At 38.6% G+C, this 16,967-nt stretch overlaps 1 protein-coding gene across 1 annotated transcript in view; it reads right to left on the bottom strand.

Moving 5' to 3' along the window:
- Positions 1-7,558: 7,558 nt before the first annotated feature.
- Positions 7,559-16,967, bottom strand: part of RRP15 (ribosomal RNA processing 15 homolog) — a 51,368-nt gene continuing 41,959 nt past the window's right edge. The window contains exon 5 of the mRNA XM_052654071.1: positions 7,559-8,185. Coding sequence (XP_052510031.1) covers positions 8,087-8,185 — 99 coding nt within the window. The 3' untranslated portion in view covers positions 7,559-8,086. The remainder of the gene's footprint in view (positions 8,186-16,967) is intronic.

Below are 16,967 nucleotides of genomic sequence, written 5' to 3'. Positions count from 1 at the left end.
CATCAGTTGCCTCTCTCCAGTGGTAAAGAATCCGCCTGCCAAGCAGGAGACGCGGGTTTGATCCCTGGATAGGGAAGATCCTCTGGAGGAGGAAATGGCAACCCGCTCAGTATTCTTGCCTGGGAAATCCCACGGACAGAGGAGCCTGGAGCAGTATAGTCCATGGGGAGGCGAAGAGTCAGACACGACATAGCAACGAAAACTGTCAACCCTTAGGATGTATTAAGACAGTATTTAGAGTTTGGGCTCTGGAACAGCTGAAGTGGGTGGGCAGTAAATATGTCTTAGGCTCTCATTTAAATGTCAGAATCTTGGTACTCAGTGTGAGACTTGTCTTTTCAGACCATCAAAAGTTATTTTCTTAAAAAGAGAATGCATTATGTTCTTATATTCATCTAATGAATTTCTGGCATTTGAAAAATGTACTTAAGCTAGCCATAATGCTTGTAATCTTACATTTTTGGTCTACATGCATTCTTGACACGTGATTTCACCAGTCTTCACAGCCTTCGTGGTAAACGGTAGCACACACGTGGAAGTTACCATAGTGGACAGACATCTGTATGTGTCCTCCTTTCACTGAACTTGTTGTCTATAATTTGTTGCTGTTAAAAATAATGCTATTATATTGTTCACACAGCATTTTCTGTAACTGAGATTTTTTCCTGTGGAGGGTTTTTAGAAGTAGAATTACTGGCTGTTCACAAGGACCTACTATCTGCAAGGCTTTAAACTTTTATGGGGGGAACTCATTATCGAGAAGAGGAATACTTACAATTACATAGATCAGAAATGAATGCCATATCTACATGTACAGCACCTAGTTCTCCAGCTACACACTACTGTTTCTTCAGACTCCCTACTAGAGCATGCCGCTGGACAGCCGCTGTGCATGCATTATTCCAGTCCCTCCAGTGTAAACAAATGGATCCCTGTGCCTGAGCCACGTGTGTGCTGTGCTTATTCGCTCAGTTGTGTCTGACTCTTTGTGACCCATGGACTGTGGCCCACCCGGATCCTTTGTCCATGGCGATTTTCCAGGAAAGAATACTAGAGTGGGTTGCCATGCCCTCCTCCAGGGGATCTTCCCAATCCAGGGACTGAACCCAGGTCTCCAGCATTGTAGGTGGATTCTTTACCATCTGAGCCACCAGGGAAGCCTGAGCTACAAACTAGCCTCAAAAACTTTTTGACATTTTTGCAAGGGCACATGGCTTAATAAGAGTCCAAACTGAACTCTGAACTTACTTTTGATTCCAAAATTTTGCCTTTTGTCATTTTTAACAATGAATACTAGTATTTCTAAAAATATTCCATGTAAATATAGCTTCATTCATTAAAATGCATATTTGGGAGTCTTCATGAAGGCCAAAATATGGCAGTTTTGTCATGCAATAGATATTCCTATCATTTCTACCATGTGTAAAGAAGGATAATGTCACCTTGAACCTTCTGGAGGCGAGCTTATTTACAATACACTTAAGAGAGCCCAGTGTTATTATACAAAGACAAATATTATGCAGAAACAGCCCTGATGTTATGCTTGGTACTACTCACTATTTCAGGGTAACTGCTGTGTCTGGCTGCCGGGCTGATGTTTTGAGAGCTGATGTCAACCCACTGTTTATGTCCATCCCAGGGGAGGGCATCCATTTTTACCTAAGACTGAAGACTGGTTCTGTGAGTGCGCAGAAGCAACTGTCTAGTAGCTCCGGGGTGAATCAACAGCTGCAAGGCCACCCACGCAAAGGACACAGCTCTCAGCTGTCTCTCCATTCACGGCCCCAGTTGGTCTTGACCCCATACAAATTTGGTGTTCCTGCTTTGATGTTTATGAACCGATTGCATTAAAGATGCAGGATAATGATTCAGGGGTTAGAGAAACTGTTATTTATACAAATGTGGTTAACACCTCATCATTTTAAACGGGCTGTGCTAATAATGCTCATGGTGCACTTTGTTTTCTGTTGTTTTTTTTGGGTTTCTTTTTGCCCCAATCTGCAAGCTACATTTGCTCAGGCAGGATGTCGAGTGTGCGCTGGGACAGATCAGAGCCGCCAGACACCGCGGGAGCCCTGACACAGAAGGCACTTCCTCCGGAGACCCCCAAAATAAGGAGGCTCCTGTCCAAAGTCCCCAGCGCTGGAATTCACTGGCTTAGATGGTACCTGCTATCCACGGCTCCTGCCATTCTCAGTATGTCCTTTTCTGTGTATCACACACCTAACACCTATTCTTTGAGCATACAGCCATGAGACTTAAAAGTTCAGTGTGTTCATTCTGAAAACCGCAGGTGATAATACTAAAAACTCAAATACTATGTGTTACGCACAGTGGCCTAACGTGTAAGGATTATAGTTACAACTCAGGAAGTAATTGCAAAGCAATTTAACACATCTCTTTAAAAAATACTAGTGAAAAAGACATCAAGCATAATTTAGACAATAAAATCACACCAGTATTTGTATGTACATAGATTGTATCTATCAAAGTTTATGGGAGAATTCAAGGTAGACTGATGATTCCAAAATTGGCTGTTTTATGAGACTAAATATATGCTCTGTAACTTTAATCTCTTCACAGATAGACATACTACCACTAGCCACGTGCAGCTTTTGAATAAAGAGATGCTCAGCAGCCACTTAGACTCCATATTGGGCAATGCAGATACACTCCCATCATCACAGAAAGTTCTACTGGGCAGTACTGATGTAGGGACTAAAATTGTAAGAAATTAAACCCACTTCTCTAGCATATACTCTTGTTCAACTACTCAATGAAAACCAAACAGCATTAACAGAAATACACGCTCCTGCTATGGTGGGGTGGGGGAGTTAGTGAGGTGAGCAATGTTGGGCCAGATATTAACAAAACATACTCTGTAACTCTGTCTCTGAGTACAACCCATCTGAGTACAGAAGGTTCTTCACACCTCCATAAAAAGCCCGAAGTCGTAACTCCCTGGAAGGATGCTCACTAGACCAGATGGAAGAATAGTGTGTGGCCCTAGGCTAGAAAACATCCTTTAGAGGACCTAAAATTGTTTAAGAATTGCTGGAAGGTATCTTTTCAATCTAGAGTTCTGATTAGATTCATTACAACTCTTAGGACTTGCCACCAGTCATGATTCTAAACATCTTGTCACCTATCTCCGACACGGTTTTACTTCCCAATGTGTTCAAGGATTCTCATGACTGTTCTTTTTGAAGCATCACTTTTTATAGATGATGGGTGTGTCGGCTGTCATGTCTAACTCTTTGTGACCCCCATGGACTGCAGCCCACCAGGCTCCTCTCATCCATGGAATTCTTCAGCTAAGAATACTGGAGTTGCCATTTCCTCCACCAGGGGACCTTACCAACCCAGGGAATCGAATCTGCATTTCTTGCGTCTCCTGCATCAGCACGTGGATTCTCCACCACTGGCACCACCTGGGAAGCCCCTCCTGATTGACATTTTTAGTCAAGTTTCAGAAAAGCTCACCCAAAGGAAAAATTCACTAGGGGGCCTAACTTTACTGAAGTAGTAAGATTCACCTATCCAGCTGGCCCAAAACCATAGAATCCTTTCTGTAGGCAAGGATGCGTCCTCTCTCCTATTTCCAAAATTTGTTCTAACTGCCAATTCACCTCAAACAGTCTTCATACTGTTTCTGCAGAGCTTAACAGACTCTCTACCTATCACTGATACACGGAGTGGAGATAAACACTAGTCCCATTGATCTTAACAGATGAATTTAAGGAAAGAGCAGTTATGAACTCTGCTTCCCTCAACTGAAAATTGTTTCCAAGTAAAAATGAACTTAATGTCAATAGTGTACTGACAAATTAATATATTTACAGACCTATTTAGTACAGACAAGCTTCGTTATTCCAGGACTCTCTGTTTCTGTACAGTTATTGTACAATCCTATTGTAATAGATTTTTAATGTGCAATTTAATCTGAATCTTTAATCTGTGCAACATCCACTATAATCTTTAAAAGCTTATTTTTTAACAAGCATTTTTTAAGTCATAGTAGGAAACTGATTTATTTCAAGTTATCACTGTTAATCCAAACTGCCCCAAGATTCAAATCACACGGTGGGCACTTACTGCAGGAAGTTAACTTTAGAAAGAGGAGGTTCGATTTTTTTTTTTTTACGGGAGTAAAATTATTCCTTATTTTGCATTAACAATATTATCACTCAAATAATTCTAGCACAGTTCTTGGAACAAGTGCTCAATTAATGCCAGATAAATGTTTCACTTAACTTTCTAATTCTGTTGAAATTTAAATATTAGGAAATTTAAGTTAAGAAGAACAAGGGCAGCTAAAGTTAGTTCATGTCTATGTAAAAATATACCATTTGCTATTGTACATTGCTATGGACTGGAATTTTGTATCCTCCCCCGCATTGCGTTCTCCAATTCCTATGTTGAAGCTCTATTCCTGATATGATAATATCGGAGGTGGAGCCCTTTAGAAGGTAACTGGGTCATGAGGGAGGTGCCCTTGTAAGAGACACTGACAAAGACAATCTCTCTCCCTCAAGTAAAGACACAGCAAGAGGTCAGCTGTTGACACACCAGGAGGAGGGTGCTCATCAGACATTAGATCTGCCAGCTCCTTGATCCTGGACTTTCCAACCTCCAGAACCACAAGAAATAACTGTTCGTTGTTTCTGCCACCCAGTCTATGGTATCTGGTATAGCAGCCTGGACTAAGACACACACTCCATCCCCCCCAACACACACACACACACACACACACTTCCTTAAGAAATTACAAATGTCACAAAATACTTACTGATTTCTTCAAATGTTTGTTTTAAAAGTGAGATTCATGCGGCACACATGTATTAATAATAATATACTAAGCATACTAATGGTCCTCTGTGGGCATTTAAAAAGACTGAAAAAATAAAACTCCCATCCCATTTCACTTATGACTCCTTCAACACATATATTCATAAAAATCTGTAACAAAAATAAGTATATAGAGTGATAGAGAGAGGAAAATATATAGAGAGAGGAAAAACATTATCCAGAAGATGCCAAACTGTCAACGTATTTGAGCTCCTCTTATCTCTTGGACTTCTCTGCTGTTGTATGTTTGACAGGGACATCTTTGGGTGTCTATAAACTGTAATTAGATGGCCTCATGGTTCAGTACTTTATGGTCCTCAAGACCAGCATGGGTGGCTATAGATTAGGTAAGTTGGTGGCCACTGAATATTAAGTATGTTCATATGTGCAAAAGCACAGTGACTGGAAAGTCCTAAGAGGCTTTCCACAATTTAAACATTCCCTTCTCCCACGTGTTATAAAAGAAGGGTTGGACTTTCCCTTCAATCAATCTTCTGCAACTCCCTACAGAGTCATTTCAGGTTCTCAGTCCTGAAAGTGAGCCTCCACGCTAGTCCATCCAAAGTGTTTCACAGAGACATTTTTTAATGAGTAGAATAATACCTGATCTAGTAGAAGTCTAAGTAACTTTAAAAATGCAGTATTTTAAATTAAAGTACTAACCTACTGTAATGATTCTAAGTTATTGTCAGTCTATAACTTCGTGAGATTGCAAAGCCTAAAAACAAAAAAATAAGTAATTCTAAACTATGCTAATACTGAGAATATTCTCCCTAGCTATCTGAACATCCAGATAAGGGAATATGATAATACCTAGTAATTGGTTTCTTGGTTACTATTTTCCATTGTTCTTTCTAAACAAAAATAAAATCTATTTATTACTATTACCCTAAATAGTTACCAAAACATATACCCAAATACTGTTATATTTTAGATGTCAGAAGAATTTAAATGTTGTAGGGTAAAATATTTAGGGTAGAGATGAGAGATTACTTAAAACATTCACCTAAAGATACACACTTAGTTTCTAAAATAATATGCTAATCCTTAGATTCATGTATGGTGGTATTTTGCTCAATTATTTGATAGTCAATATGCAGAAATACTAATATACAAAAAACATTCCATCTTTACGATAAAAATTATTTTATATAATTTAAATATGCTTTACAGCCTTTTAGCATAAGTGATACATTTTTTTCCTTACAACAGCACTTCAATTTTATTTTGGAATAAAATAACTTCTGAGAGAAGAAAATCTACAAATATTATCTTATTATCAGTTTGAAGTTAAACCAAGGACCATACAAAAACAACTATTTTTTTTAAACTAAATGAGAAGTTATTTACCCATTTCTATCACCTGATGTTAGCACAGCAGAATTTTTGCAAAGCTTTAATATGATTCAGAAACAGATTAATAGCAAAAAAATAAAAAAATAAAATCTTTGATTCTGAGAAGGTAAGTTTTTAGGTGCTGCAAATTTCTCAAAATGATCTACATATTAGGCTGCACTGAAATACTTACGTGTGTTAAGTTATATTGAGATATTTAGGTGATCATGTTACTACTGAGGAATAACTGTTCACATTTATTTATATTACATTGACAAAACAGCAGTCCTATAATTCAAGAAGACACTAAATTTCAAAAGTTTGGATAAATATAAAAATGCATTTTGAGCTCTGCTGGTTTAAGCATTTGATATCTTAGATGTATACCTTCCTTTTAGGATAACAAATACCAGGCCATGGACTAATTTGACTCTGGTTACATAATACTTGTAATACTCAAATGGGTTTGCAAATATAAACAACTCTGCTCTAGCATAGTTCTGAGGGGAGGATTATCCTTCCATATATATAACACACACAGACAAGTGCAACTGGGTAGTAGGAGGCAACTATTTTTATTATGGAAAGATGGTGAAAGAAATGAATCCTTTTATAAAACGAACAGATCACTTTTATTAAATAATTCCCCTACAAACTTTGCAGCTTAGGCCCAGTGTCACAGAAATTTTGGAATGATATTTAAATAGTCCTGCTTTCTCATCTCTTTCTGTTTAATATCTAGACTTTAAAAGCCACCCAACTTAGTAATCTTTAAGGCAACTATAAGGAATCAAGCCTCAACTGAGATGCAGCTTTCTGATGCAGACTATCTGTTGCCTGGGCTTCCCTGCTAGCTCAGTGGTAAAGAACCTGCCTGCAAGTCAGGAGCCGCAGAAGATGCTGGTTCGATCCCTGGAGGAGGGCATGGCAATCCACTCCAGTATTCTTGCCTGGAGAATCCCATGGACAGAGGAACATGGTGGGCTACAGTCCACAGGGTCGCAAAGAGTCAGATAACGACTGAAGTGAGTAAGCACACACATACGCATCTATTGTCTACCATTTGACTGGTCAGTCTGTCCATAAAAGAAAATTTAAGCTAACTCAAATATAGGGGGAAAAAACTCAAAAATAGGGAAAATAAGAGAAACTACAACATGTCAAATATGCTTCCTAAGAAATTATGTCTCGCTGTTTAAGTTAAATATGAGAATTTCCACCTCAGTAAATCTCTCATACAAAAATAAACATTTAAAATAAATCTGTCATTATTTATATACATTACTTAGCATATAAAAGGCAATATAGAAGTAGAAATTTGATACTTCTTAAATTATTATTTGCCAGAGTATCTATAAAGAAAATCAGAAATGCTATGATTTAAAAATTTTGTTATTAATACATAGGTTTTCTCAATACCTCACCAAAATCACCACCAACCCTTTCCCACAAAAAAATATACATATTCAGGTCTGTAAGTTAGAGGCTGAAAACCACTAACATCAAGGAGTTCATTTTAATTATGAATTGATGTTGCATTTCCACAAACACTGGTGATAGCTGAATGAAATACCAATATCCAAGAGCAGTATGTAAACCTATAGTGAGCCTAGCAAAATGCACCTCTCAAGTAGAAATATTTCTTTTTACAAATGTTCTAAGGAACAATGCTTAAAATCATATAAGGTTTGAAATATAATTTTAACAAAGTTTACATAAAAAAAGGAAACACCAAAGTTGGTAATAATGAAAGTCTTTTGGCTTTCTTACAAATGCAATCTCTATAGTTTCCCAACCTTCAGAGTATGAACTATTTTTCCAGGAAAAATAAAACGTAAACTGTGTTTCTTATACAGCGTTATGTGTCAGAGTCACTTCCAGACCCTGGTCCGCTGGCATCTGGTCAGTCACTTTCTTTGTCCCAGTCTTTCATGGATGCTCCCATCATGAAATCGTCACGCAAGATCGTCCATCCTGGGCCCTCTTCTGATTTCGCTTCCGTCTGAGGGAAAGTACATGATCAAAATATTCAGAAGTCAATTTCACCATAAGGAAATTTTAAAATTCTAGGCTACAAAACAAAACCTGTCAACACTTTGTTTTATAATAGGAGTGAAACCAAGACAAACGATAGATTAACTGTATACATTATGATCGTATACACACAAACATGTAGTACCATGTTAGAAAATGTGAGCCTCATACAAGAACCACAGAGGCAGAATTATATTTTTATCTGCAGTGTGTGTGTGTGTGTGTGTGTGTGTGTGTGGCGCAGGGGTTGTTTGTGGTGATAATCTAGGTTTGGGATCAATTTTTTAAATCTTCTGACAATCAAAACAGACTTACAAAATATTATTTAACATTCAGTGACAGCCTATTAGAAAACATTTGGTAAATTATTTTAACACAGAGAGAAATTTTTAACAAAGCATTTTAATCCAAAATTAATTAAAAGAGTGAAAAATGAAACTAACCTGATACTGTGCTAGGTGTTTATAGATGCTATTACATTTAAAATTTGATAAAAATCTGAACCAAAGGTTATATAAGTTATGATCTCACTGCCTCCCCAAATCATGGACTCAAAAGACTAGTCACATGCTAAAATCATAAATGACCGAACCAGGCAATAAATATAATGGTCAATTCATTTTGTTTATTCATAGGATTTATGTAAAACTATGCAAGAGAGTCTAAGAATTACAGCCTTTTATTTCACGGTACAACAGTACCACCTTGTGGCATTAATTAAGTAGTGCAGGATGCTGAACTAGTTTCTTTTCTTTATTCCGCAAATATTCACTGAGAACTGCCTATCAAACACTGTCCCGAGTATCAGAAAGAGAGATGAACAAAACAAAGTCCCTGTCTTCATGGAGCTAACAGTCTGTGCTTTTCCACTTACTCCATGCACAGAAATACACAATGCGGGGAAAATATCTAAATATACACGAACCCATTTGGTTAGAGAAAACAGTTACTTTATGGGAGCCTATTAACCTATAAAAAGCAATTATTAGGAGAAAAGATGTTAAAAACACCAGGTTAAGAGATTACTGATCTAATTCTGCTGAAGCCATTTTTTTTTTAATTTCAAAAAATATAGCCCTGAAACAGTAATACTTTTTTTTTTTTAAAGGATGCTATCACAAACAGGAAAAAAATATCCTTTTGGCTTACTCATCAAAGCTTTTTCCTAAATAGAACCCAAAGACTGGAGAGCATATAAATGTGAACAAAGATTTTAGAACTGACTTAGTAAATCAAACAGTACACTTTGTACTATAATTTAACCAGCATGAAGAAACAAGAGACATCTGTGTTGGTTAAAAACCCAACCACAGAATAGTTCCAAAGCTTTCTGTGCCGCCACTGACAGAGGGCGACAGAGCAGAAAGGCAGTTTATAAAGGCTGCTCCTGGAGGACGCCAACACACCCCCATTCCTCATCTCTACAGGACCAAACCCACATTCCTAAATGACTTCTGCTTCTGTTAAATTAAGTTACCTAACTGAATAAAAGGCCATTTTCCCTGAGTCAGCTCAAGTTTTCTCTGCCAATCTCACCTTACTTAAATAAGCGAGAGCTGTTCCCAACGAACAGAGATCCACTTTGAACCATTAACTGTAACACCTCTGCCAAGTTAATTACTCAAGGTTTTCGATTAAATTCTAAAAAGTATATGTTTCGTGGTATTTGTTGTTAATCACCAGCGAAGTGAAAGTCACTCAGTCATATCTGACCCTTTGCGACCCCACAGACTATACACAGTCCACGGAATTCTCCAGCCCGTTGGACACTTTGCGACCCCATGGAGTGTAACCCGCCAGGCTCCTCTGTCCATGGGATTTCTCAGAGGCAAGAATACTGGAGTGGGTCGCCATTTCCTTCTCAAGGGGATCTTCCTGGCCCAGAGGTCAAACCCGCGTCTCCTGCACTGGCAGGTAGATTTTCTACCACTGTGCCACCTGGGAAGCTCATTCCATGAGGACAAGATCCAAAGACGAAACAGCAGCATGATTTTAGAAGGTGGAAGCAGATGGACCATGTCTTGGCAAAGCCAAGGAAGGTGAATCCTACAACTCCAACTGTCAGTCTGACAACTAACCCAGTTCACCCTGCAGACTCTTCAGGGGAAAAAACCAAAACCCAGGAATGGGCAGTTCTGGTACTGTTGGAAGTAAGGATAGAACAGAGGAATCAAGAGAAAGAGAACTAGGCCAAAGTGTTTCCCCTGGATTCCCCTCCCCACTCCCCTGGCAGAAGACTAGAGGTTTAACCTCCGGAGGGGTAATGGGCTAGCGCAGATGAAAGGATTGGTGTGGTACCAAAACCAGGGGATTAAGTTACAAACAAGCACATACACTTCACCTCCAATGAGTCCCAGCCTTCTTCTCATGGTGGACTCCCAAAATGCTGGTAGCCAGAGCTCCTCCAGGGAGGAGATCAGGAACACTCCATAGAAAATCTAACCAGTAACTACTAAATAACACACTAAGAGAGGCTACATTAAAGCTCACATGTCATGTGGACAAACCACATATTCAGAGCGTCCAATCAACTTTTCTAGGATTATTTGTTCTAATCATGAACAAGTAAGATTTATCAAAAAGAAGAGGAATAATATAAACAAACATTTAAAGAGCAACTTCTAAGAAAAAGAAACTATTGAAATAAAAAAAAAACTTAAGGGAAAATATCATTATTATCCCTGCAGAGTTAGGAGATTATATTGTATCTACAAAATGAGAACAGTTGCTATTTTAAAAGAAACATTAGCAGAATAACAAAGAGCTTAGAAATAAAAGCAGAATGGCTGAAAAAAAAAGTATAAAGGTGAGAAGACAAAGCTAAGGAAATCATGCAGAAAATAGAGCAGAAAGAAAAAAGTAACGAAAAACATTAGAAAAGGTAAGATAACTGGAAAAACAGTCTGGGAGACTCCAGCACGGTGACTACAGGCAGGCAGGGAAGAAAGCCTGGAACAGTGACCTCAAGGAAGACAAACCCCCGGGGGGTTGCTGCTGTTGTGCAGTCACTGAGTCGTGTCCGACTCTTTGTGACCCCATGGCCTGAAGCCCACCAGGCTCCCCTGTTCATGGGGTTTCGTATGCTTTACCAAAATAGTGGGAGTATCAACTTACATTCCCATCAGCTATGCAAGAAGGTTCCCCTTTCTCCACACCTTCTCCAGCATTGGACTTTTACCAGCAACACAAGAGGGTTCCCTTTTCCCCACACCCTCTCCAAAATTTATTGTTTGCAGACTTTTCGATGATGGCCATTCTGACTGATGTGTGGTGGTATCTCATTGTAGTTTTGATTTGCATTTCTCTAATAATGAGTGATGTTGAGCATCTTTTCATGTGTTTGTTAGCCACTTGTATGTCTTCTTTGGAGAAACGTCTGTGTAGGTCTTTTTTCCCCACTTTTTGATGGGGCAGTTTGTTTTTCCAGTATTGAGTTGTATGAGCGGCTTGTATATTTTGTAAATTAATTCTCTGTCAGTTGGTTCCCTTGCTATTATTTTCTCCCATTCTGAGGGTTTCCTTTTCACCTTGTTTGTAATTTCTTTTGCTATGCAAAAGCCTTCAAGTTTAATTACATCCCACTTATTTTTGTTTTTATTTCCATTATTCTAGGAGAAGGGTCACAGAAGATCAAGGGTTCTGCCTATGTTTTCCTCTGTTTTATAGTTTCCGGTCTTACCTTTAGGTCTTTAATCCATTTTCAGTTTATCTTTGTGTATGGCATTAGGAAGTGTTTTAATTTCATTCTTTTCAACCGAGCTGTCCAGTTTTCCCAGCACCACTTACGCAGGGCACTATGGAAGATGGTGAAAGTTGCTCAGTCATGTCCAACTCTTTGTGACGCCATGTACTATACAGTCCATGGAATTCTCCAAGCCAGAATACTGGAGTGGGTAGCTGTTGCCTTCACTAAGGGATCTTTGCAATGCAGGGATCAAACCCAGGTCTCCAGCATTGCAGGTAGATTCTCGACCAGCTGAGCAGTACATGGGTGCAATCTCAAAAACAACAGAATGATCTCTGTTCATTTCCAAGGCAAACCATTCAGTATCACAGTAATCCAAGTCTATGCCCCAACCACTGCTGAAGAAGCTGAAGTTGAACATATACCCCAACCACTAATGCCAAAGAAGCTGAAGTTGAATAGATCTATGATGACTTACAAGACCTTCTAGAACTAACATCAAAAAAAGATGTCCTTTTCATCATAGGGGACTGGAATGCAAAAGTAGGACGTCAAGAGATACCTGGATTAACAGACAAATTTGGCTTTGGAGTACAGAGTGAAGCAGGGCAAAGGTTAATAGAATTTTGCCAAGAGAGCACACTGGTCATAGCAAACACCCTCTTCCAAAAACACAAGAGATGACTCTACACAGGGACATTACCAGTGGTCAATACTGGAATCAGACTGATTATATTCCTTGCAGCTGAAGATGGAGAAGCTCTATACAGTCAGCAAAAACAAGACCAAGAGCTGATTGTGGCTCAGATCATGAACTCCTTATTGCAAAATTCAGACTTAAATTGAAAAGTAGGGAAAACCACTCGACCGTTCAGGTATGACCTAAATCAAATCCCTTACGATTATACAGTGGAAGTGACAAAAAGATTCAAAGGATTAGATCTGACAGAGTGCCTGAAGAACTGTGGGAGGTTCGTGACACTGTATAGGAGAGAGTGATCAAGACCATCACCAAGAAAAAGAAATGCAAAAGGGCAAAACGGTTGTCTGAGGAGGTCTTACAAATAGCTGTGAAAAGGAGAGAAGCGAAAGACAAAGGAGAAAAGGAACCAACCATCTCATCCTCTGTCATTCCCTTCTCCTGCCTTCAGTCTTTCCCAGATTCAGGGTCTTTTCAAATGAGTCAGCTCTTCGCATCTTTGCCAAAGTACTGGAGTTTCAGCTTCAACATCAGTCCTTCCAATGAACACTCGGGACTGATTTCCTTTAGGATGGACTGGCTGGATCTCCTTGCATAAGGGACTCTCAGGAGTCTTCTCCAACACCACGCATGAACACAATATACTACTAAATCATCTGTTATAACCTAAAAATTACACAGTAGAATGAGTACTAAAATACACTGAGAACTGAAGCATACTTTAAGTTAATTTCTATGAAAGCCAGAAGTTGGGCAAATTATCTCACACAACAGATATACATAATTGCAACTTACTGGATCTTTTCCATAAAGATTGCTTACCATTAAGTATAAAACTTCCTTTAAAAAATGCAGCACCCACAAAGAAAAGGTGGATCAGAGATTAACATAAGAGAAAAAGAAAAAGTGTGAGGCAAATTCCAAATGTGTCATTCACTGGTAAAATTTGCCTAAGGTCCCTAGATACTGTTGTTCAGTCACTGAGTCGTGTCTGACTCCTTGTGACCCCCATGGACTATAGCCCATCAGGCTCCTCTGTCCATGGGATTTCCCACTGGAGTGGGTTGCTATTTCCTTCTCCAAAGGATCTTCCTGATCCAGGGATCGAACTCTCATCTCCTGCATTGGCAGGCAGATTCTTTACCACTGAGCCACCAGGGAAGTCCAATCCCTAGAGAGATTTCATTAAATTTTGAGACATCATGAGAATTAAAAGTTTTTGTTTTGTTTGTAAAACAGAAGCAATGACAAACTGATGTATTACAATTACAATATGGAGAGTTCTGGATTTGAATTACTGGTTAACTGCTGACTACAACAACACTACAAATGAGAAAGTTTAGACAGAGGTCTAAGCTTGGAAAGAAACTAAATGTACTTCCCCATTCTTCACCTTGGTATAAATATAATGTTAAGAGACAAGGACCCAAACTGTATACATGAGACTCAGATATTTACCTCTGTCAGACGAAGTTGTGTTGACTGATCAAAATGTACCAGCTTATGAAGTCTGTCAGACTCACTGCAAGGCCACAATGACTCAATGACCTAAAGCAACCTACAAGACAACTCTCTGCGCCTACATCAACTGAAAAATAAAACTGACTTAAATGCAAAAGCTAATGAAAACCACATGACACATGGAAACAAAATAGTCCCCACCCTCACTGGCCTGGCTCTGTACAAATACTTAATCAAGATCATACAGAAGCAGTCTGTGTTGATTTTGAAGATGAAGACAACCCTTCAAAATGTTAATCAGCTTCCATTTCAAGGATCAAACATACACTGGCAGCTACTGAAAAGGAAAACTGAAAACAGAATTTTGGAATTATTCATTAGTCTAATACCAAACAATTAAGAGCCTGAACTCATTTCAGTTTTGAAGGGGGAAAAATTAAGTCAAATCCTAAAAAAATAAACATGATGATCATATCTATATTTAGCCATCAGCAACAGCTGATTTCATTGCTTCCCCTAAGAAGACCGCTGTTTTCATTTTAATTTATTTTCACCTAAACTAAAAAAGGTTCACACCACTGGCTAAATTCATCTGAGTACCTTTGCTACTGCAAATTCTTTTATGCGATTTACAACTGTAGTTAGTAAATCTCCTCTACATGTGTGAAAGGCAATCAAAATGGAATCAGTAGTGTGCAAACAGCGCCCACTAAAACAGAGCCCGAGAGGCCATTAGAGAAGTATGATTCATGTACACCTCTGCCTGGATGGAATCTGACCTTCTGATCGGAAGAAGCCATTCAGGCCATGTGCCAGAAGTTCATGACAGCAGAGTCTTATCTACTTGTTGGACCTCCTACCCTGAAACAACTCATGATTCTTTAAGGACAAATCTCTGACTTGAGTCAGTTGATCACAATTCTCGGCGAGTGACTTTTGTTAAGTCCCTGTCTCTTTCTCTCCCAGGATTATCCAAATCTGCCTCTCTCAAATTTTAATTCTTAAGATCCAACAAATAAACTCTTTCCTTATTTGCAGCCTCCTGCGTTGAGAGGTGGTGGTGGTGATGACAGATCCTATTTTAAAGTTCTGCCTATGAAATTAAGAGCATACGAAAAATCCCTTCATATTAAAAAATGTATTCTGGTAGAAATCAACAGAAGTAAAATATAGCCCCAAATCTTTAGAACTTGACTAAGAATATCATGATTATCTAACTGGGTAAGACATTGTGACATCCCACTAAAGAATTGAAAATTGAATCATAAGAATTGAATATTTTCAATCTTGAATATAAGAGAATTTCAATGACGAACCTACTGATTCAAGAACCTACTGATGGAAGATCCCCTGTCTAAGCAAACTTAACTTTTCTTTAATTCTCAAAGAATTCTTAATAAGCAATTCCCAAGTGAAGAGCAACTAAAGGGCCTCTTGATGAAAGTGAAAGAGAGAGTGAAAAAGCTGGCTTAAAACTAACATTCAAAAACCAAGAAAATGGCATCTGGTCCCATCACTTCATGGGAAATAGATAGGGAAAAAGTGGAAACAGTGGCGGATTTTATTTTCTTAGGCTCCAAAATCACTGCAGATGGTGACTGCAGCCATGAAATTAAAAGAAAGAAGCTTGCTCCTTGGGAAGAAAAGCTATGACAAACCTAGACAGTGCATTAAAAAGCAGAGACATCACTTTGCCAACAAAATGACATCTAGTGAAAGCTATGTTTTTCCAGTAGTCATGTACGGATGTGAGAGTTGGACCATAAAGAAGGCTGAGCACCACAGAATTGATGTTTTCAAACTGTGGTGCTGGAGAAGACTCTTCAGAGTCTCTTGGACAGTAAGATCAAACCAGTGAATCCTAAAGGAAATCAATCCTGAATATTCATTGGAAGCACTGATGCTGAAGCTGAAGCTCCAAGCCTCTGGCCACCTGATGTGAAGAACCAACTCACTGGAAAAGATCCTGATGCTGGGAAAGACTGAGGGCAGGAGAAGGGGGCAACAGAGGATGAGATGGTTGTATGGCATCACCAACTCAAAGGAAATTCCCAGAGATCGTGAAGGAAGGGAAGTCTGGTGTGCTGCTATCCACAGGTTCGCAGTAGGACACAACTAAGTGACTGAACAGCTGTCTTGATCAATTTCTGCCTTCTCCTTCCTTCACAGGCTTTTTTAGTTCTTTTAACTGTCTTACTATGATGGTATTCTGGGAACAAGCCCACTTGAGTTTCATTTTTGTTAACTTTTTGTTTAGTTTCCAGATTCTCATATAGATTACAAATTCAGACGGATAATTTCTAAGATCCTACCAAACTAGAAAAAAGCATTTAGTAGTATATCCTAGGTAAAAAAAGATCAAGATGCTGAAATCACATCACCTTTAGTTATAGCCTAGGCATACATTAAATGTATAGAGCTCTCTAAGAAAAACAAATTCTGTCTGGCTTTCCAAGAATTCAGGCCTCATACTCCTGGAAAACAAGCTTCGTTGATGCATTTTTTTTTCATCCACATACTGTTTTTTGTTTATTTTTTAATTCCATTTGCTGCCCTTGACTTTAACTATGGACTTAATTAACGCTTATGTCCTTGCTCAACGAAGACTCTGGTTTTCTTCGATTCTAATTTGCATCCATCCAGCTCCACAGAATTAAATTTTAGGAAACATTCCTGCAACTCCGATTTTCTTCATTGTTTATAATCTCTGAAGGACTGCTAATAAGTTAAAGTTGACAAAACTGCCTAAAAGGGCAAAAGTAACATCTCAAGGAGTCTTTTGACACAAGTCCTCTATTCATTTTCATACTTAATTAGGAATGTGAGATATTCAGAATACACTCCACCAGTCTCTTAAAGTACATCACTATTTTTTTATCTGCTACATTACACAGTACACATCAA

The sequence above is a fragment of the Budorcas taxicolor genome, chromosome 16, assembly GCF_023091745.1.
Source record: "Budorcas taxicolor isolate Tak-1 chromosome 16, Takin1.1, whole genome shotgun sequence".
In the NCBI taxonomy this organism is placed as follows: Eukaryota; Metazoa; Chordata; class Mammalia; order Artiodactyla; family Bovidae; genus Budorcas; species Budorcas taxicolor.
This window is presented reverse-complemented; position numbering and strand designations above follow the sequence as displayed.